The sequence below is a fragment of the Planococcus citri genome, chromosome 3, assembly GCF_950023065.1.
Source record: "Planococcus citri chromosome 3, ihPlaCitr1.1, whole genome shotgun sequence".
In the NCBI taxonomy this organism is placed as follows: domain Eukaryota; kingdom Metazoa; phylum Arthropoda; class Insecta; order Hemiptera; family Pseudococcidae; genus Planococcus; species Planococcus citri.
Window position 1 is genome coordinate 69,320,050 of NC_088679.1, and position 26,235 is coordinate 69,346,284.

Below are 26,235 nucleotides of genomic sequence, written 5' to 3' on the forward strand. Positions count from 1 at the left end.
TCGTTCGCGAACGACAGAAGAATTTTTTTGGACGAATTTCCTCAAAAACGAGTTGTCCAATCCGATCTCCAAAAATGCCTTTTCAACAAATTTTCAGTAAAATGAATGAATTTTTCCCGAATGATTTAAAAGTCGATGGTTAAGTCGTTCGGGAACGGGGAACGACTGAATCATTTTGTTGAACTAGTTTTCTTCGAAAAATACCTCGTTGTCAGACCCTAATTTTTTCTGTAAATTTTCCAATGAAAATTGAAATAAATCTATTTTTTTCGAATGATTCAAAGGTTTATGATTTGGACGTTCGTGAACGACTGAATCGTTTTTTGAATACTTGGATTTTTTGAAAACGAACTGTCTGATTTGATCTCTACAAATAACTTTCCAACGAATTTTCAGTTAAATGAATGAATTTTTTTCAAATGGTTCAAAAGTTCATCAACAAATCATTTGAGAACAGCTGAATTTAATTTCGAACGAATTGTTATTTTTTAATAAATTATTCGTGCTGTTTGTTCAATAAAAAAAATTCACTATTTTTTTTTTTTAAAGTCCCCCCCCCCCTCCTCCAATGATTTTTCTGTTCGACGAACGAATTCAATAAATTTTCCACGAGGTGATTTTTTTTTTGTACAAACAATTCCAATAATCAAAAACAAATCGTTCGCGAACGACTGAATCGTCATTTTGAACGAATTGTCCATAATTCGTTTGATTAACCGATCAACTTTGAAGTTTCCATAAAATAATTCATTTTTTACGAACGCTTTGAAAACCAAGAATGACTCGGTTGTTCGCTAATGGTTCAGCGTACAACTACAAATTGATGTTTTGATGAATGAAGCAGCTTCAAAACTAATCAGTAGAAGGAGATTTCGAGTCTCAATTCTTGCAAATTTTAATTTTTTCTGCTCATAAAAATGTAGGTATGATATTTTATATTGTCAAAAAATGAGTGGAGACTGGAGAGTTCAACTTCTGTTACCTTTTAGAATCGTCGTCGCAAGTTTATTAATTAGGCAAACTTAACTGCCATAAATTTTATGTGCTGACATCAAAGTAAGTAAATACTTAATAGCTGAAGATTAAAAACGGACAATTAATTCGAATAAGCGATGCATTTGCTAATTACTTTTTAAATAAATTTTTAATTACTCGAATAAGGTTATTTGAATTTTTTTCGTCATCAAAATTTTACCCTTCAAATTTCTCAGAGTACTACCTACCTACGTACAACTCTATATCCATAAAATCCCCAATTACACAATCATGATAACTACCTACAAAAAAAAGTAAAACTAAAACAAAACCAAACTTACCCAAAATTATGCAGCAGCTGATCAATTCAAATTCTCCTTCTCTTGTCAGACTTGTTTCCTGTAAAGAAAAAATACAACAATAGATCAGTATAATAATCCAAATATTCGCGATTATTGCATAAAGTGAGAAAAATAATTCGCGTAATAGGTATACGAAGAAATAGCCTACATTTTTATGAAAGCAATAAATTTGCATATCGCTATGTTCAATGCTTAGCAAAACCTAAGTTTTATGTAACTTTTTCCTACAAATATTCCGAGTACAAAGGAATGTTATCGAATTGGACATCATTTTAAAATGTTTTAACACACACCATTTTCTTTTTATTCTTTTTTACCTATTCAAGTAAATAATAAAATAAATATGCGACCCTGAATGAAGAAAGACAACAATAAAATTATTCAACTTAATAGGTACCTACTTATATCATTTCAAAAATTTACTCTTCACTAAAAAAAAAATAATTCCACTGAAATTAGTTACATCTTCAATATTCAATCATTAATTTGAAAACTCGTCGTAAGTGTAGCTCTATCTATACATATCAGGTTTTTTTCGTCGAGCACCTCAAGCCATTCAACCAATCAGAAACGATTAATGTGAGGTAGGTCTTGGTCAAATTACGTGAAGTCAAAGGCTGCTGCAACTTTGCTTCTCGTAAACAACACGATTAAAAAACAAGATCATTTTCAAAAATGTAACTCTCACACAGAAATATGTAGGTATGTAAAACTGTACATATACTTACAATCTTGCAAAAATACTTAGCTATGAATTTTTTTTACAAATAAGAGAAGAAGACTCTTAAAGAAGACATGCGATTAAATAAAAACGACGCAGCCAAAATATAAAATAGGTACATTGAAAAACTAGTTAGAATGTAGTAAAAAAAAAATTCATTTATAGCGTGGTAACTACATATTAATTTGAAATTACAAGGAAACTGCTGGTATACATTGGTACATTACGAGGCGGTTCTCATTATATAGGTATCTCAATAAATCAAATTCATTTTTCGTCTAGTTTTGTTAAATTAAAAATCAGTCTACATGCCTGGGTATTATTTTTTTGCCACATTAATATATTTTTTTCACTCGTCGGCGAATTCAACGAGAATTTTTTTTCTTCAAATTTTTCACATCAAGGTACTCAAGTAAGTATTTCGTTCAATTTTTTCTGATACTTGGTAATTTTTACAACTGTTTTTGTTTACATCAAATTTATTGTTTTATTACTCGTACATACTTGTTCATCTTTTTTTTTTTTTTTTCACAGTGATGTCTTCTTTTTGTGGAGCTAATTACTTTACTGAAAAAAATATAATCATCCATCATAATTTTAGTCCTGCACGTGGCATCGTGGAGTAATTGTCTCCCCCCTCCCCGATCGTTCTGGACAACTTTTTCCTAATGTGGACATCTTAACGAACATTTTGAAGCAAATTTGCCAAAAAAAAATGTGGCATTACTAACGCAATGACTGATGCAAATTTTGATTGACAGGTCAGCCGAAATCGCAGATTTTGCTTTTCGACGTAGAACTCACACGAATTTTTTTGAACTGGACAAAGCTAGATCGAAAGGGCTGGCAAAAATTCATCACCAGCCAAAATTTCAAGCGCTAAAGTTCAATTTTCGATTTTTGGCGAATTTTTGAAAATCAAATTTAAGCCAAAAACGAGGAAAAAAATCAAAATTTTTACCAAATGGACCTAGAAAGCTGAGATTTGAGATATCGCTTATTTTCGACCTGCCAAATCGATTGGAAACGGTTTCAACCCGTTTTGAGCAGTTCTGGAGCCTCCAGCAGATTTTTGAAACCTGACTGAAGTTATAGAAATCCGAAATTCACGGTGCACTCCAACTTTAACACCAATTAAGTGGATTTCTAGTGATTTTAAGTCGTTTTTGGAGTCACCAGAGATTTTTTGAAAGTTTTTGGAGCCTCCAGTATAGATTTTTGAAACTTAAATACAAATGGAAAGCCGAAATTCATTCTGCAAACTAATTTCAATACGCTATGAAGTCGACTGCAAGTAGATTTCAGCCTCCAGCGACTTTTTGGAAATTACTGGAGCCTCCAGCAGATTTTTCAATGCTCAGAATTTTTATGAACTTTTATCAAATGCGTGAATTTCGAATTTCCAACTTCAATATTGATAAAATTTTGCGGAAGTTTCAAGTTTCAAAAATCTGCTGGAAGCTCCAGAACTGCTCAAAACGGTTTGAAACCGTTTCCAATGAATTTAGCAAGTCGAAAATAGGGTATATCCAAAATTTCAGCTTTCTAGGTCCATTTGGTAAAATTTTGATTTTTCCCCTCGTTTTTGGCTTAAATTTGATTTTCAAAAATTCGCAAAAAATCGAAAAATGCATTTTAGCCCTTGAAATTTTGTTTTTCATGCTCTTTCAATTCAGCTTTACCCAGTTTGAAAAATTTCCTTCGACTCCTATATCGGAAAGAAAAATCAGCGATTTCGGCTGACCTGACAATCAAAATGGCCGCCATTTTGTTAGTAAGGCCCACTTTTTATGGCAAGTTTGCTTTAAAATGTTCCTTAGGATTTTCCCTTTAGTCGGTTTTGGAGCCTCTTCGACTTTTTGAAAATTCTTGGAGCCTCCAGTAGATTTTTGAAACTTGAAATTTCCACAACATTTCATCAAATGCAGCTGGAAAGCCAAAATTCATTCTGAAAACTGATTTCAATACGCTATGAAGTCGACTGCAGGGAAATTTCAAGTCGTTTTGGAGCCTCCAGTGACTTTATGGAAATTACTGAACCCTCCAGCAGATTTTTGAATCACCGAATTTTCTAAATTTTACGAAATTCCGCAGCCGGAAATCCAAAATTTACTCTGCACTCCAATTTCAACACGTTAGCAAGTCGACTGCAGCGTAAATGTCAAATTTTTAACTTCATTTGGTGAAATTTTGTGGAAATTTCAAGTTTCAAGAATTTGCTGGAGGCTGAAAAACTGCTAAAAACGGTTTGAAACCGTTTCCAATACATTTAGTATATCGAAAATAAGTAACGTCCCAAATTTCAGCTTTCTAGGTCCATTTGGTAAAATTTTGATTTTTACCTCATTTTTTGGTTTAATTTGACTTTCAAAATTTCACCAAAAACCGAAAAATCAACTTTAGCACTCGAAATTTTGGCTGGTGATAAGTTTTTCTCTGCTCTTTCAAACTAGCTTTGTCCAGTTCAAAAAAATTCGTACGATCGTACGAATTTTTCGAGTCCTATGTTGGAATTTTAGAAAGCAAAATCAGCAACTTCTACTGACCTGTCAGAAGCCAACTTTTTTTTTGACGAGTTAATTGCCTTAAAATGTTCCTCAGGATGTCCCCTTTAAGAAAAAAAGTTGTCCCAGGGTATTGGGAGGGGATGCAATCACTTCATACGAGTACACCATTGAATGAGGAGGAGGGTCACCATAAATTGGATCACATCGATCTCGATTCAACCTATTTTTAATACAGAAAATATGCAAAATGAGATCTCGGTAAAGGTACCTCGCGATAACTTGTGCAATAGAAAATTATACCTACAGATTAAGGAGGACAATACTCGTACTGTGAACCTGAACCAATAAGCAAGATAGCGAGCACTGGCAGTCGTATAGCTTTAAAATTACACATTATAATCGTCCAATGTACGTAAAACGGAAGGTTTAATAATTAAATTCTGAGTCATCCAGGGTCATCGATATCTCGTCTACAAAAACAGTATAGGTTTAGAGGTACAGGTACAGGTAACTAACCATAGATAGCTGACCGCAAACTCTAATCCTTCTCCATTCTCTAACAAATTTTAGGTACAAAGAAATACGCGCAATATTCCAGTGCCCTCGAAACACAAATTCATACATGTAAACCCGTCCCATCGTCATTGAAATTTTTAAACTTGAAAAAAAAAACACCACAATACATACCTGCCTAAATTTAATTGGTTTAGGTTTAGGTAATCACATTAGTAAGTACCACTTCCGAGAAAAAACCAACAAGATTAAAACAATCGTTACCATATCCCTTAACGACTACATCTACTTGGTAGCCCAGGCATTAAATATGACAACACAAAATTACGTCACATTTGTAATCAGTATCACACACGAGATGACAGCTTCACTGATGAGTATAGGTACTCTAGTTTCTCGCTCTCAAAAACTGAATCATACGTAGGTATACCAATAATGGATAATAACGCAGTAAAACCGCAGACTCGCAGAGTAATTAAGGAACGTCATTTGAGTGGTAATAGTGAGACTGGGTAAACCAATAATTAATAAGTGAGGGAAAATTTCCAAGCTCGACAAATCCACAGGCTAACTACGAGTACGAGTACATCCGGGGTACGTAATTACATATCTACTTGTATAGATAGACGGATAGTTAGGCAGCTAGACCTATACGACTGGAATCGAACTATCCTTCGAATTTCCCACCTGCATAATGCAATAATACACTTTACGCACTTACGTCATCGTCTACCTAATTTGAAGTAAATAATGCACTAGTGTTACAAACAACTGCATTCAAAATTACTTCTCACCGTATAGTACTGCGATAAAATCGGAAAATTTATTCGATATCAAATTTGTTTAATTTCAGAGAGAGTTGAGAAATATTCTGTTTGTTTCTTTTTTAACAACGCGTTTTCCACGATCAAATAGATACGCGTGAGTACAGTACCTTTCTCTTGAATTTTCGAGTACCTACCTAACGTACATAATCCGAAGACGACTTTTTTGGTAGAGAGGGGTGGGGGGGGGGTAATCCACCCATGCTACCCAAGTAGGATGAAAATGAAAATCAGACTCATTCGATGAATTTAGGCACATATTTTCAGAATTATTTTGTGACATATCAAATACAAAATTTTCCCAAGGGATTATTCATGCATACAAAAAATGAAAACACTATCATACTGTTATTAGCCGAATTTCGACCCCCTACCCCCTCCCATAGATTGGTGATATGTAGTTTTGAAAAGTTCTAGAATCTCCAGAAGATTTTGATTTTTTTCATTTTCTTGAGACAATTTTGGATTTGAACCGGCACAAAAGCACTTTGAAAATATTCGCCTAAAGTCGATCGAATGATGTCACAAAAATGGTAAAACTGAATTTGCAGGCACTGAATTTCGTTTTCGCCTTATCTTGGGTAGTATAGATACTAAGTAGGTAGGTTAAGTAGGTAGGTACCTACCTACCTAGTATTTTTTCGAATAACAAAAAATCCAAAAATCCACTGGAGGCTCCAGATTGTTCCTCGAAACTATCACCGATCAACCTGGGAGGCCAAAAATAGGCTGCAAACAAAATTTCAGCTCTTTAGGTCAATTTAGTCAAATTTTGATTTTTTTTTTCATTTTTAGGACAAATTTGAATTTTTAAAAATTCGCAAAAAATCGAAAAATGAATTTCAGCTTCTGAAATTTTGGCTGGTGGTGTACATTGATGTTCTTTATCGATTCTCTTTTGTCCGGCTCAAAAATATTTTTTCTCGTAAAAAAAACGCATTTTTCTAGCTATAACTGGCCCAGGAGGATGGGAAGTAGGTAAGTGGGAGGGAGGGTGGAATTACGATTCAACAATTTTTTTTGCAGATACCAACAATAATCCATGACAATTTCTCAAATCTAGGAACAGGGGCATCTCACATATTATTTTACTTTGGAATAGGGTCATCGAGAGCTGAGACAAATATACGAGTAATGTAGCCTCATTTCTATAGTGGCTAAATTATATAGAGATTTTTTAAGAGGGGGAGGGGAGGGGAGAGGCTCGACTGGAAACTTGCCGACTGATAAAGGGTAAAAACACCAATTCCGACGTTTGATGTCATATTCATAATAAGTAACTTATAAAAATTTGCATTTTTTGAGAGGATTTTTGGGGGTCCAAATGTGGTTTTTAAAATTTTACAACAAGAAACAAAATTGACCAGAGCGAAACTAGGGCGAAAGTTTTTGAAAATTTGATTTCGAGATGCTTGAAAACGATGGTTTTTTTTCAGGAATCAATTTTGTTGACAAATTAGGCAGTTTTTTGAGTTTTTAAATCAACTAAACAAACAGTTGCTATACGCTCTCTTTTGTTGCTAATCTATACTTTAACCTAGTTTTTTTTTAAAATTTGATAGACCTGGCAAAACATTAAGGCCAAACAACCTGAACACTAATAGAAAAAATATCAAATTTTCAAGCTGATTATATAACCCCCCCCCCCCCCCTTCAACAAACGTTAGAATTTTGAAAATCTTGAAAATTTTCATGTTTTGAAAAAAATTGTTCAGCGTTACGAAAATTATTTTGAGAGATCCTTTCGCTGAGTTCAAAAATAGAGATTATTTTCAAAAAACAATTTTTGTGACCTATTAAAATGGATTGAAATTTATCCCCAAAGTAACTCAAAAATGGCAATGATTTCCACGTTGGCCTCGAAATCTCGAAATAAACATTTTTCAGCTTGAAAATTGGGAATCACTTTCGTAGATTTTTGCCATTGTAATACGTACAACGTACTTTTTCGACCTATTGAAGCACTTTGATCCAAGATTTTCTGCTTAATTTTAAAATTGTGCAATTTTTTTAATAATTACTGATTCGTTTCATTCGTTTTGGTTTTTTGCCAGCTCGTAATAATAAGGATATTTTGTTTTGTTAAAAATTCCGAAAATTCATCGAAAAATCCTCATTTTTGAAATTATAAATCGAGAGAGAGTACATAATTATGTAGATGTACTTTATTACGATCGCAATCCCAAAAATACACGAAAACAATTTCCAATTTTTAAAGTAAAATATTCTCATTTTGATAGGTCGCAACGCTTACGTACTTCAAAGCGATTGAAATGTTTCTTGGGAGGAGGAGAGGGGGCTCTGGTAAGTTTGCACAACAACAAAATTACATCACGTCTTATTATGCAAATTCCAATTTTAGAAAACGAGATCTACTGAGCCTACTTATGCATATGATGCAGGCAGAGACGAAACTACTAGCGGGGGTGGGGGGTGGGGGGGGGGGGGTGGGGGTGGACACCCCCTCTGCTTCCTCTCTCCCCCACGGTTGTTAAGTTTGAAAAGGTCAGAAAATTTTCAAACTTCATAAGAGACTCATTTGCCAACTTTTTTAAAACTCGATTCGCACCTTTAAAAATTTTTTTTCTGAATTTTTGATCTGGAAAATTATCTGTTCTAGGTAGGTACTTTTAAAAATGTCAAATGTAAAGAAATTTCCTTTTCGTAAGAAAATAATAATTTACAGGTAAGTATAGGTACCTGAATTAAAATTTTTCGGAAACTTGAGCCCTCACTTCGCTCATCCTTGTTAATTTTTCTTTTTCAAAATCAAACTTTCGAAAATCTATTATTCAAACTCAAAAAATGTTTGAATCAAAAAATAGACTCTTCGCATAGAAAATGAATGTTTTTTTGGCTTCTCGAAACATGAAATTTCGTGAGATTTTGCCCTCACTTCGTTTGAACAGTTTTCCTTTTCCTTTTCAAAACTGAAATTTCTAAAAAAAAAAAAAAAAAATCAAGTCCTAATAGGCTAAGAATATCACTATTATATCAATTGGAAAAACTGTCTTCTCATCATCTTTTATTCCACTTTTTATTTTCAAAAACTCATTTTTTCGATATAAGGGAGAAAAAGTGCTAATTTCGCATTTCGCTCCCACTTACGATTCTTTGAAAGTAAAATTACTGACACTTTTTTCCCTCATAACGAAAAATGTTTTATCCAACTCGGGAGAAAAAAGTGATTTTCGACGATTTTGAATCATTTTCCTCGCCTTTCTCGGGCAATAAAGCTCGAAATTCAGCAACAATCACGTCTTTTGCTCCTAGTTGAATAAACTACTACCTATACTTTATTCGTCAAAATTTGTATTTTTTTCTTATATGATATGTCGGGAAATTTTTGGTTGACCCCCCCCCCCACCCCTCTCTTACCACCAAAAGAACGCTTAGTTTCGTCCCAGAATCTATGGTTTTATATTTTCCTGGCTTGCTTGATGGCGAATTCAAGTATTTTGTTTGTAGTTAGAAACATAGGTAAAAATGATCCAAAAAGTGCACTTGAGGTGTAATAATGAGTGCAATTTTGAAAGCTCGATAGTTTGGATGCATTATCTATTTGAGGTTAGAAACCCATTTCCGTTGTAACCACCGAAAAATTCAGCAGCAGGTTGATCACGTTTTCGATTGGGAAGAAGTCGACAACCAATATCCTCAAATTATGGGCCAAAACCCCCAATGATGGGAAATGATCCTTACATACCTCAGATCTTTGTTCAGGAGAACATAAAAATTGACCTCTACACCAAAGTTCAGCTTGTCCGCATTTTTTTGCCTAATTCAATGTTAATTACCTAAATTGCTCGACTGAATTACCTACTCGATGATGATTAAGCAACCACAATAATGATAAGCTCGATTAAATTTTCCAGTGTGATGAGTCGATTGAATTAGGCACATTGACATGCACAATTGTACATACATGATTCGTACGATTTACGATCGAGTAGCTAAAGAGGATCAGATCATCTCAGCTCTGGCTTCAAGTTAAGCTAAAAATCTGAAAGAAAACTCCACCATCCACACCTGACACGTTTCTAATTCTCTTATTTACGACACTGTTTTGAATGTTTGATAGGTACCCTACCTATCACCTATGTAAGCATAATACAACGCCGATCGATAGACCCAAACAATATCTAATCCCAAAAGATTCCCTCACAATACAACCAGCCGAATAAATGGGAGAAATACTAAAATTAGAATTACACATGCAAGTCATACATCCAAATCCTATTCTCATCATCATACCCATACGCTGCTGGCAAATATACCACAATGTCCGCAGAATACGTAAACACATCAGGCTCAATTTCAATGTGAATGAACGTGCTTCTTCAACCATGCATCAATCGCCATGTGAGAAAGATGACCTGCTCGGACACGTCATCGTCATCGTTATAGTAAAAAACAGACAAAGCACGAGTACTACTACGAGTACCTCTCTCTACCTATAGTCTCAAATACCGACCTCACCTCCCAAGAAAGGAGCTTCATGAGTGGGTCTGGTTCTGGTTTGACCAAGACCGACACGACGATGACTCGCGACTGGGGGATCGGGAAATTCAGCAAACCTCCAGCCATCCGACTCCCAAACGGTTTTATTTATCAGTTGTCTATTAGACGCAACTGGTTATTAATTCGGCGCGCTCATACATTCCGTTCTATCGATCATACGGCAAGATCGTTGCGATCGTTGTCCGGGTTTTTTCCATCGTCTTCGTACTTACTACGTCTACGTATATTTGGTTCATTTTACAGTTTGCTGCCGCGAACACGAGTTTCTCAAATTGGTTTCAACGTGCGAGTTGATTCGTTTGAGTTTTAGCGAAATTTTCCAGTTGCAGTTTTCTTCCTCTTGAAGGTGGAATTTTTCACTGATACCGTTTCCTTTATTTACGAGAAGCTGCGCTAATTCATCGCAAATGTATGTATTTGAGATTTTACATTTGACAATTTTATTCATCGTGGTGTCCTGCAGCTTGGAAAAAATTCAGAGATGATGGCAATCTCGTACTATAAATTCTCAAAGTATACTTACGAGTTATAGTTGACTTTTTGAGTGAAAAAAAAACAATTTTTTATTTCGATACACTTCATCGTTATTTTTTTTTAAATTCATGTTTTTAAATTAAAATTGAAAAAAATGACCTAACCTTATAGCATTTTCATGCTTTTATGCTTACTGCACAAAAATCACGATATTTTCACGTTTTTCACGCTGGTAGGACACCATGTTTACGTTATAGATATTTTTATTTGGGTACGTATTTTAGTATTGGATAGGTCAGGGTCAGGGATGAAAAGCTAGCTGAAAGCTTAAAGCCGAAAGCTGAAAGCCGAGCAGATTTTCACACTTAGCCAAAAGCTGAAAGTTTGCAAGTTTCATTTTTTCCAAGCCAAAAGCTAGCCAAAAGTTTCATTCTTTTGGCTTTTTTCAAAGGCTTTTTTGCAGAATTGAATTCTCTAAATTCAGAAGAAACAAAAAAATGAAAAAAATTTCATTCAATTTTGGAAAATAATTCTAGCAATGAATATTCTCCACTATCACTAATTATAAAATCAATGTACCTGATCTAATTTTTAATTCCCTTTTTTTTTGTAAATTGACGGCGTATCAGCTAAAAGTTCAAAGTCAAAAGCTTAAAGCCAAAAGTTTAAAGCTAAAAGCTTAATGAAATATAGCTGAAAGCTGTTAAATTGAAAATATAAGGGAAAGCCATTGGAAGCCGAAAGTTTGGCTAAAGCAAGTCTTAAAAATCGAGATAGCTGAAAGCTAAAGCCAAAAGTTTCAATTTTGAAATTTCAAGCTAAAAGCCAAAAGCTGAAGTTTCATTTTAAGGCTTTTCATCCCTGGTCAGGGTAATGCAGACGAAGATTGTGTACAGATGATCAGGTTTGCTCGTCGTTTCGTTTGAATTTATTAGGATGAAATGGGTAAAATTCAATTCCAGAATAATTATATATCATTTTTTTGTTCTTACATGAATTTTGGACGAGGAATTGTATTAGAGAAAGTGTATTAAATTTTGAGATTTTCAACTGGAAGTCAACTCGGAGCTTTCCATTATGAATTTGGAAAAGAAGAAGAAACCAAAGTTTCACTCAGAGTTGACTCAGTTATTCAAAAAAAAAAAAAATGTCATTTTTGCACTCCTCAATCCCCCCCCCCCCCCGATAGAACACGTGAAAAATCATGATCAAGTTTTCAGGTTTGTTTTCAAATTAAAATCTTAAAAATATACAAAAAAAATCTTGAAAAAAATCAAATTTTCCTAAAATGGGCTAATTTTAGAAAATTAAAAAAGGAATTGTTCTAATAAAAATATGAATAAAATTGAAAAAAAAAATTTAATTTAAGAAGCTAAAATCGCCAGTTTCTTTTGCTTTCTACTGAAAAAATACGGTGGTAAGAAATCTAAACAAAAAACAAAAAAAAACAACCAAATAGGTACCTAGCTACCTACCTATTTAGAAACTGAACATCTCAACTTCGATAATCACAAAATCATAGAAAAAAGTGAAGTATTTCACTTTCACTTACGTTAGTGAAAAAAATGGAACAAAATTTTAGCTTGGTAAAAATTTCCAACTTTTATAAATATTTCAAAAAATATTTTCTGAAGACCTGTATATTATTTTCAAGGAATTTCTCTTCAAAAACCAACCCCCCCCCCCTCTACCATTATCTCATCTCATCTCCTCTCCGAAACTTAGGGAAATCATGAAGCATATTTTTCCAAAGAAAATTCTGGAATGAATGAAACTAAAATAAAATAGGTAATGCTTACGATACAAATTATAGAAAAAAATTACTCCAAAAAATTGCGCAATTCTTGGTAATTTAAATATAACATGACTAAGTACTTGTATTCAACTTTTTGTTCAATTTCTTGAAAAATTGCATCATTTTATGTAATTTTCGTGTCATATAATTACTATCAATTCGTGTTTTGCCCAAATATATATTTTGTGAGATCACTTGTCCTAATTAAAAAAGGCTAAATACAAATACTTTGTGGAAAAAAAATGAAACTGATTTAAAATTTCCAAATTTTTCTCATTTTCCATCATGAGTAAAATCAAAGAAAATGAGGATGCGTACGAACAAGTGCGCAAAAAAAATAATTATGTTTTCCTTTAGACAATTCAGCTGATAAGGATCGAAACAAACCAAAATTTCAAAAGCTGAAATTCATGTCTAAAAATTTATTCATTTTTTTTATTAAAAAAAGTAATTTCTTAGGGAAATTGCAAACATTTTCATTAAATGTCTTTTTTTTCGGTAAAATTGAACAAACCAATAATGGGAATAATTATTCCATTTCAACCCTTTCAACTGAAAAATAGGACGTGGAGAGGAGAGGAGAGGAGAGGAGGGGAGAAGAAAATTCGAGCAATTGTAACGTTTTATTCTACCAAGGTATTTCAAAGGGTCTCCGAAATGATTTCATCGACCATTTCTATGAAATTTTTTACATCATTGGAACAACAAAGTCCCCCTCCCCTCTCTTCTCTACTCCCTTGCTAATCATTCGACGAATTTTTTGTGATCAATTGGACTCCCTGTACTCAACCTCTGACAAAATACGATCTTTCATCATTCCCCCCTCCCCCCCCCCCCATCCAACCCTAAAATCTCAAAACACTTTACGAACAAATGTAAACATTCCAAACAATTTGGAAGAATCATTTTTGAAAGGATTTGATTACTTACTTTTCGAATGATAATTTGCCCCTTTACTCAATTTTTATTATTATTTTTCGATTAGAACAAACTCAAAACCATGTTGACCTAAATTTTACTGTGACATTACATACTGACGAAAAATTTTAAAAACGAAAATATTCGCTTCATTTCATTAATTTTGAACATACCCTCTCAACTATGGCCTTTGAATTTCAAATGATGGAAAAATAATTGAACCGATAAATGAAAAAAAAAATTAAAAAAACGTACCCTTTGAAGAAAAAATTCCTCGAAACTGTTCATCATCAAAAAAATTGAAAAACACATTTAAAAAAAGTAAAAAAATCCATACCTACTTTCTTCAAAAAAATATACCTATACCTATATTCTTCATTTTTTATCAAATTTGACCGTACAAGTACAAATACGAATCGTTCATACATTTGGCAGCACAGGACTTGAAATATCCACAAAATAAGACCATTAAGTATAATCCAAAGACCTATTCTTTGGTATAATCTTGAATTTGAAACCATTCGTAACTCTTACTCACTTAAGAAAAATATTGTACACATTCGTTACATCAAAACCACCAAACACCACCCTCCCTTCCCTCTCTATACAAGTTGATCTATTCTCTCGTCTGCATTTTAAGTGTGGGAATATTGCAGATACAATGTTAATAGTGTTTCAAGGATTTACATTGAGAAAGATTCAAACACCTAGTAAAATAATTCGCTGTGTGCACTAAAACTGTCAACTGGAATAAATTTTCATTCTCAAAAATCACAAGTGGTTTGAAAAATGGTTCCGCATTTTCCATCGAAGGTCTCTTTGCTTACTTAAGTTATCAAAATATTATAAATTTCTCATATCCTCCTATCGGGTTTTATTTCCTCCGAAAATACGTATAAAATTGGCGGTAAAATAAATGGAATTCCTGTACAACGAAATCTGCTGGGAATTTCTTTATAGGTCTATATACTTCGTAATGGTATAGCGATGCTTCTACTGTACTGTGTATAGCAGTTTGACGTAAAATGGAAATTTTACGACGCTTATAAAATTCGTATTGTTTTTACTTATAATGTTTTGAAAGAATCAATGGGCTTCTGCCATTGCCACCTCTAGGTACAGCATTTATTTGTACCAGGGATAGGGCATCCATCGATGTAATTACTCGTATGTATCATTACAGTTCAGTTTCATTTTGATGTAAACAACAATCAAGAGTAAATATGCGGTTAATGACCAGCGAAAATCATCTGTGCGAAAATCTATGTAGAAGTACTACATGGTGGAAGTTTGATGAATCATATAGCTCAAAGAGATAATCCGGTTCGCCGATGAGACAGCGTATTATATTATACATTGCTGCAATTTATACACACACGGTATGAAAACCAGTTGCCGAATCGTGCTAATTTTTTTTCTACTTGTATTTTCGATCGGATTATAAGCAGTAATGTTAATTTTTATTGACAGCTTGGTAATTATCGCTGCTGTTTTAATTACCTACCGTATAACCGCTATGAAAATTTATTACCGCGAAATAAAAATTACTCGCGATTAATCATCGTAGGATCGCGTGAGTTGAATTATGTTTTGGGTGAAATAAACTCATCGAGACCACGTGTGTTTCAAAGTACATAATTTGGTTTTTATTTGACGAAAATTTGAATCAAGTCCCAGTTCGATTAATCTGATTTTAAATTTGTTTCTATTCTCTATTCATATTCTCAAGATGGCTCGCAAGGGAACCTCTTGGCCACCTAAGCATCTATTTTTAGAGCTTGAATATCCACAAGGTAGTTCACGAAAAAATCACGTGCAACCATGAATAAAAAAACTGAGGTTTTAAGAGTTGATATTTTTCAAAATTAGGTTTCGTACTTGGGTACTTCTCAAAAAAAAGGTAAAAATCGTGTACATGGCAAATTTCTCAAAGGTTTTCGCATGAAATTTTTCATTTTTTTTTTTTTTGGTCCATTCAAGGATCATCCCCCACACATTTCACATATGGTATTGAGATTTTTAGCCCCTCCTTTCATTGGTGTACATTCGATTTTATACCCCAAATGTCCTTCGACTTGGCTGTCACACGCCATGTTTTTGAAAATGAATGTTATAAAGTGTCATGAACTTCATTTTTTTGGGGAAAAATTGACACATTCTCATTATCATAGAACACGAAGGTTCATTATTGTGCAAATTGCAATTGGAATAAGTCTATAGGAAGCTCACATTTCACATTTGAAAACTGTCACACACTTTTTGCACAAATTTTAGAGCAATTTTCAATTATTTTTGGTAGCTTCCCAATCCAACATTTTTTTCTGGCGAGTAGCTGCACTGGTTCACTGTCCTCATGAAAATGTTACCCCGCAATGTTATTTTCAAAATCTACGCAATGGCTCGTTCTGATCGTACTTGTCTCTGAAAATATGATATTTCGCAAAATCGGTGTCCTTCGGCTTGCCTTTTTATTTACCCCGATGAACCCGCCAAAAACGATAATTGAGAAAGGGAAGTTATTCTACATGATAAGTACACATTTATTACGTGTTAAAAATCGAATAATGTCCAGTAGGTAAGGCTAGAAACGAAAAAACGTTGAGATTGTCCTTCGGCTTGTCCAGCGCCCATTTGTCCTTCGACTTGGCCAAATTTCAGACAGCTGTACTTTTATCGCGCTAGTCGACATATTACACGGTAATACAAGCAAGATTTGACATTTTCTCCCTCCCCACACCTCACCTCCACCCCTACCAAAAAAATAAGTCCAGATTCGAACTTTGCGGCCTGAAAAACATAAATCGACATATTACACGATAATATAAGCAAAATTTGACATTTTCCCCCTCCCCACGCCTCACCCTCCACCTCTACATAAAAAATAACTGCAGATTCGAACTCTACGACCTCGAAAACATATCAATCGGCATATTACACATCGATGAGGGTCGAATCCTAATTATCGCTGTTTTAGGGGGGCCGGGGTCCACAGTAGGGGGGATTGAATTGAGGCCAACACTAGAACAGGGATCTGGGACACCTATACAAATGATTCCCACATGAAATTTTCCAAAAAAATGATTTTTATTTTTCAAAATTATGCACATCAAAATTGACCTTTTTTTGAGAATTACCCACTTCTGAGTTTGAATTTCATGAAAATTTTTCACCTATCTTAATTTACCTACCTACGTTAATTTTAAAGATCTATATTCCATAAGTCATACATAGCCCATATGTAGGCAGGTATTTTTATGATTTAACATAATAATGAGGCTTACATAAGTTTCAAGTCATGTTATGATCGTGTTTAATTTTTGTTTTATGGCTTTTGAATATTATATTGTAATTTGAGCGCGTAACTTTTACGATCTTTCGTGACTGGCAGCATTGTACCAGTTTTGGTTTTCAATTTATAATTTTTAAATTCCGTTGTATTTTTTTTTTTTTTTAATTCGCTAATCCACTACCTATAGGTAATTACACTTTTCATTGCATAATTTAAAAATTCAAATTGAGAAATTTCGTTTCTCAATATTTTTTATATCCCTCTTTCTATTTTGAACTTTCATTTCGAGGACAAGTACCTATGTACATTACGAGGCAAGAAAATAATTACTCGGGTAATAAGAAAACCGTTTGAAATACCAGATAAGTAATCTGACGAATGTACCAATATAAAAATACATACATATAGATAAAGTGGAATAATTTCAACTTAATTTAGAAATATTTCACTTTTCTCGAGAATTATCCCGAGGCTATATCATGTTTCTGAATTTTGAAAGGGGGATGAGGAAGAGTGAAATTCGATCGATTTTGAAAACTTTAAGCAATTAGGTACAAAATTACCTGTCTTTTTAGTTTTTACACAGAATTTTTGTTGGTAAACTGAAGTCATCTGAAAAGTCATTCGAGATTCCTCACCCTAGTAAAAGGTAAGGGGGATCCCTGTCTGGAGGTACACGCGATTTCATGCTTTCATTTCTTTTCCTCACTTTTTTGTGATTAAGTAAGTATGTATTATGCACCATGATTGGCAAAAAGTTCAACTTTCAGATGCAAGTAAAAAAAAAGCAAAATCGAAGAAATCAATCATCAGTTCATCACGTTAAAAAAAATTACAAAACGTTCATTCTGAAAAATATATTTACTATAAAGAATAAAAAAAAGAAAATTCGTTTAATTCAATAAGTTATCAAAAATATTCAAACATTTCCCAGAAAAATAAAAGCAGATGAACGGTCAAAAACATCGTTCCAAGCATTTCACTGCCCTATAGAAAGGGATCAGAGGGGTAATTTGTAACTGTCATTTGAGAAGTCAATTCTTATATTTTTTGTTAAAAAAATTAAATAAGGAATTTATCAATGAGTTGATAATTTATCTAAGGGAGAAGGAAGGGGGCAGATGAATTTTTTGGGGGGTTTATTTTGACTCTCGACGACTTTGGGTAATTTATCATGAAACCAAAAATAAGCAAATAGCTACAAAAAAATATGTATATAGAATCAAAATTGGCTCACATTAAATCTTAAAACTTCCTAACGTACATAAATATAATCTTGATCCGGGTCTGCAATTTTTTTCTGCTCATTTTAAGAGAGATTTTAAACGAGAAATCAAATTTTATATCTTTAATTTTTCAAAATATGGATACTCGAGTAAAATTATTAATATTCATACAATTTTTGAAATACGATAGATTTCCAACAACCACCCAAAAACTATTTTTTATGGGAATAAAATAGAATTTGATTTTTGGCAAAAGGTCAAAATATCTTTTGCTTTGCAAAATTTGCGTTGCATAAGTTTTCCATCGTTAATATTTTTAAAATATTTTAGACAAAAAAGAGAGAAAGAAGAGCATAAATTCAAAATCAGACATTTTATAAAATGCATAATTCTTTATTTTGCAGAAATGGAAAAATAATTAGGTACTAAGTAACACATCAAGCCATCTGTCCTCTGTAAACTAATTTATTCTCCACACTGGTTTATGAAATTTTCAAACTCTTTAAAAATGCATTTAAAACGATGATAGGTACCTAAACTATGTATTTCAATAATCTCTTTGAAGACAGCTCCCCACTGAAACCTTAAAAGGGTACATGAAGACTGACCTCAAAATAAGTAATACCAACAAGGGCTATTAATGATTCACGTACATACGAGTATGTACAAGCTTGTCAAACACGAAAACCATCCAAAGAGATGAACCTATACCATCTAACACCTACGTATCTAAATTGGATCTAAAATTTCAAAAGCAGAAAACGTACTTATCCGAATCCGATGCATTTGTGCATGATTAAATATAGCATCTCTTCTCTGAGGCTGGTATTTCGAAACAGATCCTAGTAATTAAGCCTTAGAAATGTCTTTCGGTGTAGTTTTAACCAACAAAAAGCCACGAATTCGTCTCGTACTTGCATTACTCCTTAATGCAATTAATAATCATTCAAGACATACAAAACGTTTAAAACAGTGTCTACTTCAATCTTTCAGTTCAACACCGATTGAGCAGAGTGTTTTTTTTGAAAAAATTTCAAAAGAAGTGTTTATACACAAAATCTTTCAGAATTTTTTTTTTCAAAAAAAATGATTTCATGTCGCTGTGAAATTTTTTTTTGATTTTGATATTTTTTCAAAGTCTGAAAACCCCCTTTTTTTAGAAAAAAAAAGTTTCTTGTTCAAAATTTAGAAATTGGAAATTTTTTAGTTTTATCATTTTTAAAAATAAAAATACAAAAACTGACTGAAAAATGTAAAAAAAAACGAGTTCGAACGTTTTTTTTTTTTTTTTTGTTTAAAAACTCGATCAATTTTTTGCTTCAAACAGTTTTGAACATCGCGTTTCTCAAAATATCTGAATTTTTATACAGGGGTCGGCATAAGTTAGTATTCGTATACGAAAACTGATGCGTTCTTTTTAACACCCTGTTGTGTGTAATGAGTAGATAGAAGGTCTTGTAGGTAGTGCGTTGTGTTCGTGGAAGTCCCACCAACACTTTGGTAATAATAATTTTGGCCCCCGCTATGTCACTACAGAAAAAAAATTCATTTTCATTTGAAAAAATTTTCGTTTGTGCAAATCGGAATACTAACTTATGCCGACCCCTGTATTATTTTAAAAATTGACCTGTTTTTGTGATTCATATTTTGAAAAATAAATCGTTTCAAGTCGAGAACTTTTGCATGAGAACATGTTAGGTATGTTTTATTGTACACTACTTTTGACTTTTGAGTAATTTTTAATTTAATAAACTCATTTTCTAACATGCTTCACCTTCGCTGACTTTCTTTTTCAAAAAAAGTGTTTTTCAACAAGAAAGAACAAAAAAGGTGAAAAAAATTCTCTTCTGCTTAAATATAATAATACCCCTCAGACGGCCCCACTAAACCAACCCGAAAAAAGGCCTACGAGTCCAAAATGTGGAAAAATACAATATGAGTGCAGAGTTCGACGTTTTTGAGGAGGCTGATTTCAATTTCAAAGACCATCTTGCCCCACAGACTGAAAATAAGTCCCCATCAGGGTGGGAAAAAAGGGATATAAAGTTGAAAAGCATTGAAAAATACAATGTGAGTGTTGAATTCTAGATTTTTGAGGATGCTCACTTCGATTTCCATCAATCATTTTCCCCACAGACTAGAAATACGTAACATATCACTAAGTGTGGAAAAGAGGAACAAAGAGTCAAAATTTTGAATAATACGAAGCAGATTTTGAATATTTTGAGTGTTCGTACTTGTTTCCTGGGGCATACGTTGTATTTTTGGGTCAAATGATCAGCATTTTGATACAAATACGGTATACCCTATTTATCAACAATTACCGACTTTGCCGTGAAACGGAAAAGTAAGGTATTGTATTTGTCATGATGGTTGAGGATTTGGGTGGGGGTGGATTTTCTTGACGTTTTGGAGTGTGCTGATCACGATAAGACATATGGCGCAAAACGAGATAAGTTTACATATATATTTATTTATATATAGCCGCATACAGGCAAACTCGTAACGTTTTGTATAAACAGCAATCTCAAGACCCCTCTGTAACTTCGTTGTTGTGCATACGCTCGACGCGTCACCCCATAGGCCTGATAGTACTCGATGTTAGGCCGCGTTATATTCGTTAACTTGATTTTTGGGGGCCCTGTGGAAAAGTTGCTCATTGCCGAAACATCAATTTTTCAGGAAAGCTTTTTTTTTCAAGTCCTATGCATCCATGTTTTTCGCAAATACATTTTGAACAAAGCATCCTACAAAAAAATAACCAGCTCTGAGCAGAAAGGAAATTTTATGCTCTACAATTTCCTTCATAGCATTTTTTTCATAGGATCCATACTTTCCTCGTAAAATCAATGTTAATGTTGAAAAACACGAAAATGCGGACCTGTATAATCAACTTTAAATTGAAATTGAGCAGTCAAAAATTCATTTTAGACGATTTTTGACCACGCCATGTGAAAGAGGAGACCTTCAACCACCAGAATCACCAAACAGAACTTGCAAAATGAATAAAATGGTTCTTGGCAATAAGCACCTTTTTCTCATGTCCTCGTAGATAATAATTAGGCTATGCACTCATTTGAAAATTGAGTCAAATGAGAAATTGTATAAACAGCAATCTCACGTCCCTGCTCAAACTTTGCCAGTAGACTCCCCACACCTTGTAGATTCATATAGCACCTCATCGCAAAGTCACGTCCTAAAAAGGTTACGAGTTTGCCAAAACGTTATGAGTTTGCTGGTTAATCTAGAAAAAGGTTACGAGATTGCCCCCTAGAATATGTATATATATACACATGAAAAGTGGTATTACGCAGCCCATACTAGATAAACCTCAGACTTTTTGCGGCCCATCAGGACTTTTTGCAGCCCAGTACCGGGCTGCAAAAAGTCTATTCTGTTTTCGACCGCTACAGACATTCAAAAACAAGCCAACGCAGTGTGTACATAAGGCAAAACATCACTAAAGACCTGCATTATCCGATTTTATCAACTTGGCGTTACATACACGAGCGAATCGAGTTCCTCACCTCTCTGAAAGTCAATGAAAACATTTTTTTGGTGGCGGAAAAAGTCTGGGGAATATCTAAAAAACATACACTTGAGTGGGGAGCTCTCCTCAAAAATCGAAAATCGAATTACAAGCCCAAATGTAAGTCTTTTTCCAACCTGGTGGAGTATATACCTTCTTCTCATGGCCCAGCAGTAAGCTGCTGTGAGAACACGTGGAAAAATTCAAGCGCGCCCCTGCTAGTGCCAACACAAGTCGGTCCGCAAAAAGTCAGTGAAATATCATGGGCTGCGTAATGTATTGGGGAAATCTATATATATGGACCTAAGTATCCTCGACGTCACCGTACATAAACAGTACCTTTTGGTCACCAGGCTTTTAAATGCCTCCGGAGGTGTATTTACTTCATATTCGTAACCAGCACAGTTGTAATAGTGCTTATACTCTTTTCCCCACTTGATTTACATGCTTTAAGCTTATACAAAAAAAATTTACGAGAATGGTACCAATTTGCCTCCGATTATAAACTGATCTTTTCCGTGACCTTGTGTATTTAAAAAGATATTGACTATACCAAATTGTCACCTGCTGCCTTGCCTAATAGATTGCAACTGCGCTGGCTACGAATACGAAAATATAACACAACTGGAAGCATTTAAAAAGCGGTGACCAAAAGGTACTGTTTATATACGGTGACGTCGAGGGTATGTCGGTGTTGATGGAACAAAATTTTTAAAATCTGTATACAGTAGGTGTATACATGACCTTTTCGTCACCGGACAAACTTTTGCCCTTTTACGTTTCAGGGGAAAACAAACCGTTTGGACTTGTTATACACAGGGCAACGTCTTCGTCACCGGCAAAACGCCTCCGTCACCGATTTCGGTGACGAAGAGAACGCGTGAGTATATAAAAGGTGACGTAGAGGTACCGTTTGCATATCTATATATATATATAGCCGCATACAGGCAAACTCATAACGTTTTGTATAAACAGCAATCTCAAGACCCCTCTATAACTTCGTTGCTGTGCATACGCTCGACGCGTCACCCCATAGGCCTGATAGTACTCGATGTTAGGCCGCGTTATATTCGTTGATAAAATAATATTGTGTCGTAGGTACCTACTAAATATACGTTCGTATATTTGATACCTACTGACTAATTACCTACTCGAATAAGCAGGTAATCGGATACGGAGAATGCACTGGTGTAATCGTAATAAAACTAATTACTTACCTCGGCTAGGGCTTTTAGTACACTACCGAACACAATACAATATCATACGCAAAGTTCGTGTAAACGAATGTATTTGTCAATAAAGACAACTTAAAACCGACTCGGAGCACTTCAAAGGGTTCAACACAACGATTATTCGGGGGGAATTACAAATTACGTTAACACTACTAAATTATTACTAAATTATAAAATATACAAAAACACTTTAAACCTAGGGCCGGAGCTCTAAAGAATTAAGGACATATTAACTTGGCAACTCGCTTGCTTCACGAAAACGAACTACAAGTTGGTCCAGTTGCCAAAGAAGCTGGAAGGCTCATTTGACACCTTGACCACTCATTGTTACCAACCACATCACCGAACGGTGCTGGAAGGGTTAAATTACCTGTTTATACACATACGTGTTACCATTAAGGCATATCCGTCTAACATATGCCCTCCGAGGTTTACTCAGCTATGACTCAGCGAGCTAAGTTCCCAGCAGAGGAAATCACGGTGTGAGACATAGACATGACTTAATGATAACACTGTCCGTACGGACCCTGCTGCCCCCCATGAGTTTCTCGGATGAGAAATTGGTGAGCAGAGAAGAAAGAAGAAAATTCTCAAATTTGGAACCACAGCGCACCCTAGGTGTTGAAGCAGGCGCGTACGTGACCCACTGAGCCACCAGAGATCGATCACTCGAAATACAATGTACTCAACAAATACACGTAACTACCTAGCTCTAGCCTAGGATACACGACATCGAAAAAGTTGCCAGTTAGCAATAATACGATCCTTTTTTGTTTCAGATATCCGTCCAAAAAGGTGAGAATATGGATCGATTGAAGATAAGCCGCCTGAGCTCTGAACGATGAAGCGAATAAGAGCTACGTACGTAGCTGCGAGTTCGATGTCCAAGTCAACATGTCCAAAACAGGTGAGAACCGGTTACCAACTATTGCTATTATTTCGATGTAACTACTGTGAATAATAATCAAAAAAAAAATAAAAAAAAAATATTAAATTTGGATTTAAACTAGGCTCGTAATTATACACCTTGTATACTAACACAATTGTTTCTATTTTTATGTTTCAGGTTTATGGGTCATTAACGCCTCCGAGCCGGTTTGTATTTACGTTCGTATTCATTCTTACGATTAAGTGCAACGTTTAGGAAGAAAAAATGTGCAAATTATAGAATAAGTTTGTACTTTTATTCGATGTATAGGTTACAACATGCATTGTAAATACTGATTATTGTTTATTGATAAAATAAAGAATAAATACCCAAAATAGTTTTGTAAATTATTACGATACTCAGTCTTACTTCTTCAGACTTATACAGTAAAGTAACGTTCGTTAAATACAAAAAAAAAAAAAAAAATTATTAAGGAAAAAACAATAAAAATTAAAACAACATCCTCGAGATAAACGAATTACAGTTATGTAACGGAAAAACTGCAAAAAAATTCAACAATTGGTAAGAAAGGATAAAGTAAAATAATACTATTTAGTACAAACTGGTATGAAATAAAATAGAAAAGCACTTCGAGGTTATTGATCATAAAGATCGCAGATGGCACTATTCGTGCAGAAATGTAAAATTTAAATTCCAAAATTTAACCTCGATAAAAAAAAAAAAAAATATATCAAAAATTTGGCTTAAATTTAACTCAAACAACTACATAACATTGTAAAAAACTTAAACAAATACGCTTTTTTAAACTTATGTCACGATTCGGTGGTAAATATTTACAAAAAAGTCATAGTCGGTAATTTTAATGGATACTCCATTATGTCAAAGATTGGGTAGTATTCAAACGAAGGTAACGAAATTTATCACTTTCAAACTACACGAGAAAAATTTTGAGTAATTAAGAAAACATGTTGCATCGATAAAAAATCCTTAGTTGCCAAAGTTCCAACATTTATTACCAAAAGATCGATGCAAAATTACTCGTACGAGTATTGATTTTGAATAGAGATGGGACAATTCCTCTTTTTCAATTTTGTTTCTGGTCTACATTTTTCCAGCATGAGCTTCATAGTACCATGCAAACGTAAGCAATAACAATGACGTACGTCAATATCATGCTGTTAGTTTGAAATTGATAAATTGTACAAACGAACCTTATTCGAGCATTTCTTCGTCCGTGGTTAGATTTGGAGCGGTTGTCGCATCGCCGTCGGTTTTTCCAGTATTTTCAGCTTGCTGATTTTCATCGTCGCTCAGCTCTGAGACCGTGGTAGATAGCGATTTCATGTCCTCGTCAATATGGAGTTTGGAATCGACAGAATCGTTATCGGCATCGTCGTTGTTATCCGGTTGAGGCGTTGGTGGCCGTGCTTCCTGTTCGTTCGCTCGAACGCCCGAAAAACCTTCGCTTTCGTCAATTTTTTCTTCGGCCGTTGAAACGTCGTCGTTGGTATGGTTTTCGGAGTCTTGGCCGGCGGTAAGGTTTACCCAACTCTCGGTGTGTGCGGCTTTCGTCGATGGGCCAGGTTGGGCATCGTCTTCAGTCAAATCGTTGACGGCCTGGTGCGGCTGAGCGTCGCGCGACGTCGAAGCTGGGCCATGCGTCAGCTGGCGGTTGTCAGTCGTCGACGAAGATTCATTTTCGGACTGCGATTCTGCCGTCGGGTTGCGAAGAAGATTTTCGGGTTCTCGATACCGTTGACGTATTGCCTCGCTGGCATCGTTGGTCGGCGGAATGAACGTGTGCCGTATCCATACCGCGAACTCCTCATGTTCCTGTATCGTGTACATGGGAGGTCGTTCACCTACTGTCGGGGTGTAGTTCACGAACCACGGATAAGGGTCGATCAATGCGTAGCGTCCGCCGAGCATGGTGCTGTAGTTCACCTCAAACACTGACATGACCGAAGCGTATACAGTTTCATCTTGCTCCGCGTGTTGAATAATTGGCACAGCATAAATTTCACGCACTCCGCGGTCGCGGCAAATCTTGATTAATCTGCGAAATAGTTCTTTGAATTCTTCGCTGTCGAAATTATCGAACGCATCAAGATTACCAATGGAGATGATGAGGCGAGGCGGTAACCGTTTGAAACTTGCGAGCGTGCTGATGAATTCTCGAATACGAATCTCGCGTCCATACAGACCGGGATGCATGTATTCGCGTATATCGCGTTGGTACATAATCCATTCAGCTACACCTAGCACAAATCCATCACCAGCCAATAACACGTCTTGTGCGGCGACCGCCGATCTCGCGTCATTTTCGCCGACAAATACGCCAAGTGTCGTAAACTCGTGAGGTAGTGCGTTGAGCGGATAGAACGGCTTGAGCATTTTGGAGTCGATCTTGAATTTTTTGTAGAAACGATTGTGGCTTTTCGAAAGATTGGCCATGCAGTG

The 26,235-nt window shown here is 34.8% G+C and overlaps 2 protein-coding genes and 1 long non-coding RNA gene across 3 annotated transcripts in view; 2 read left to right on the plus strand and 1 right to left on the minus strand.

Annotated features, from left to right (window-relative positions):
• LOC135838591 (NADH-cytochrome b5 reductase-like) overlaps nt 1-26,235 on the minus strand; it is a 280,351-nt gene that overhangs the window by 113,775 nt on the left and 140,341 nt on the right. The window contains exon 7 of the mRNA XM_065354280.1: nt 1,317-1,374. Within this exon, the coding sequence (XP_065210352.1) occupies nt 1,343-1,374 (32 nt within the window). The 3' untranslated portion in view covers nt 1,317-1,342. The remainder of the gene's footprint in view (nt 1-1,316; nt 1,375-26,235) is intronic.
• The window catches only part of LOC135838583 (fatty acyl-CoA reductase wat-like), a 107,575-nt gene continuing 91,836 nt past the window's right edge, over nt 10,497-26,235 (plus strand). Inside the window, exon 1 of the mRNA XM_065354267.1 lies at nt 10,497-10,832. The gene's annotated coding sequence lies outside the window, so the exon portion shown is untranslated. The remainder of the gene's footprint in view (nt 10,833-26,235) is intronic.
• On the plus strand, nt 20,961-24,273 carry LOC135838573 (uncharacterized). Its single transcript, XR_010557435.1, has 2 exons — nt 20,961-23,793; nt 23,953-24,273. It is a non-coding gene; the product is annotated as an uncharacterized LOC135838573 (long non-coding RNA).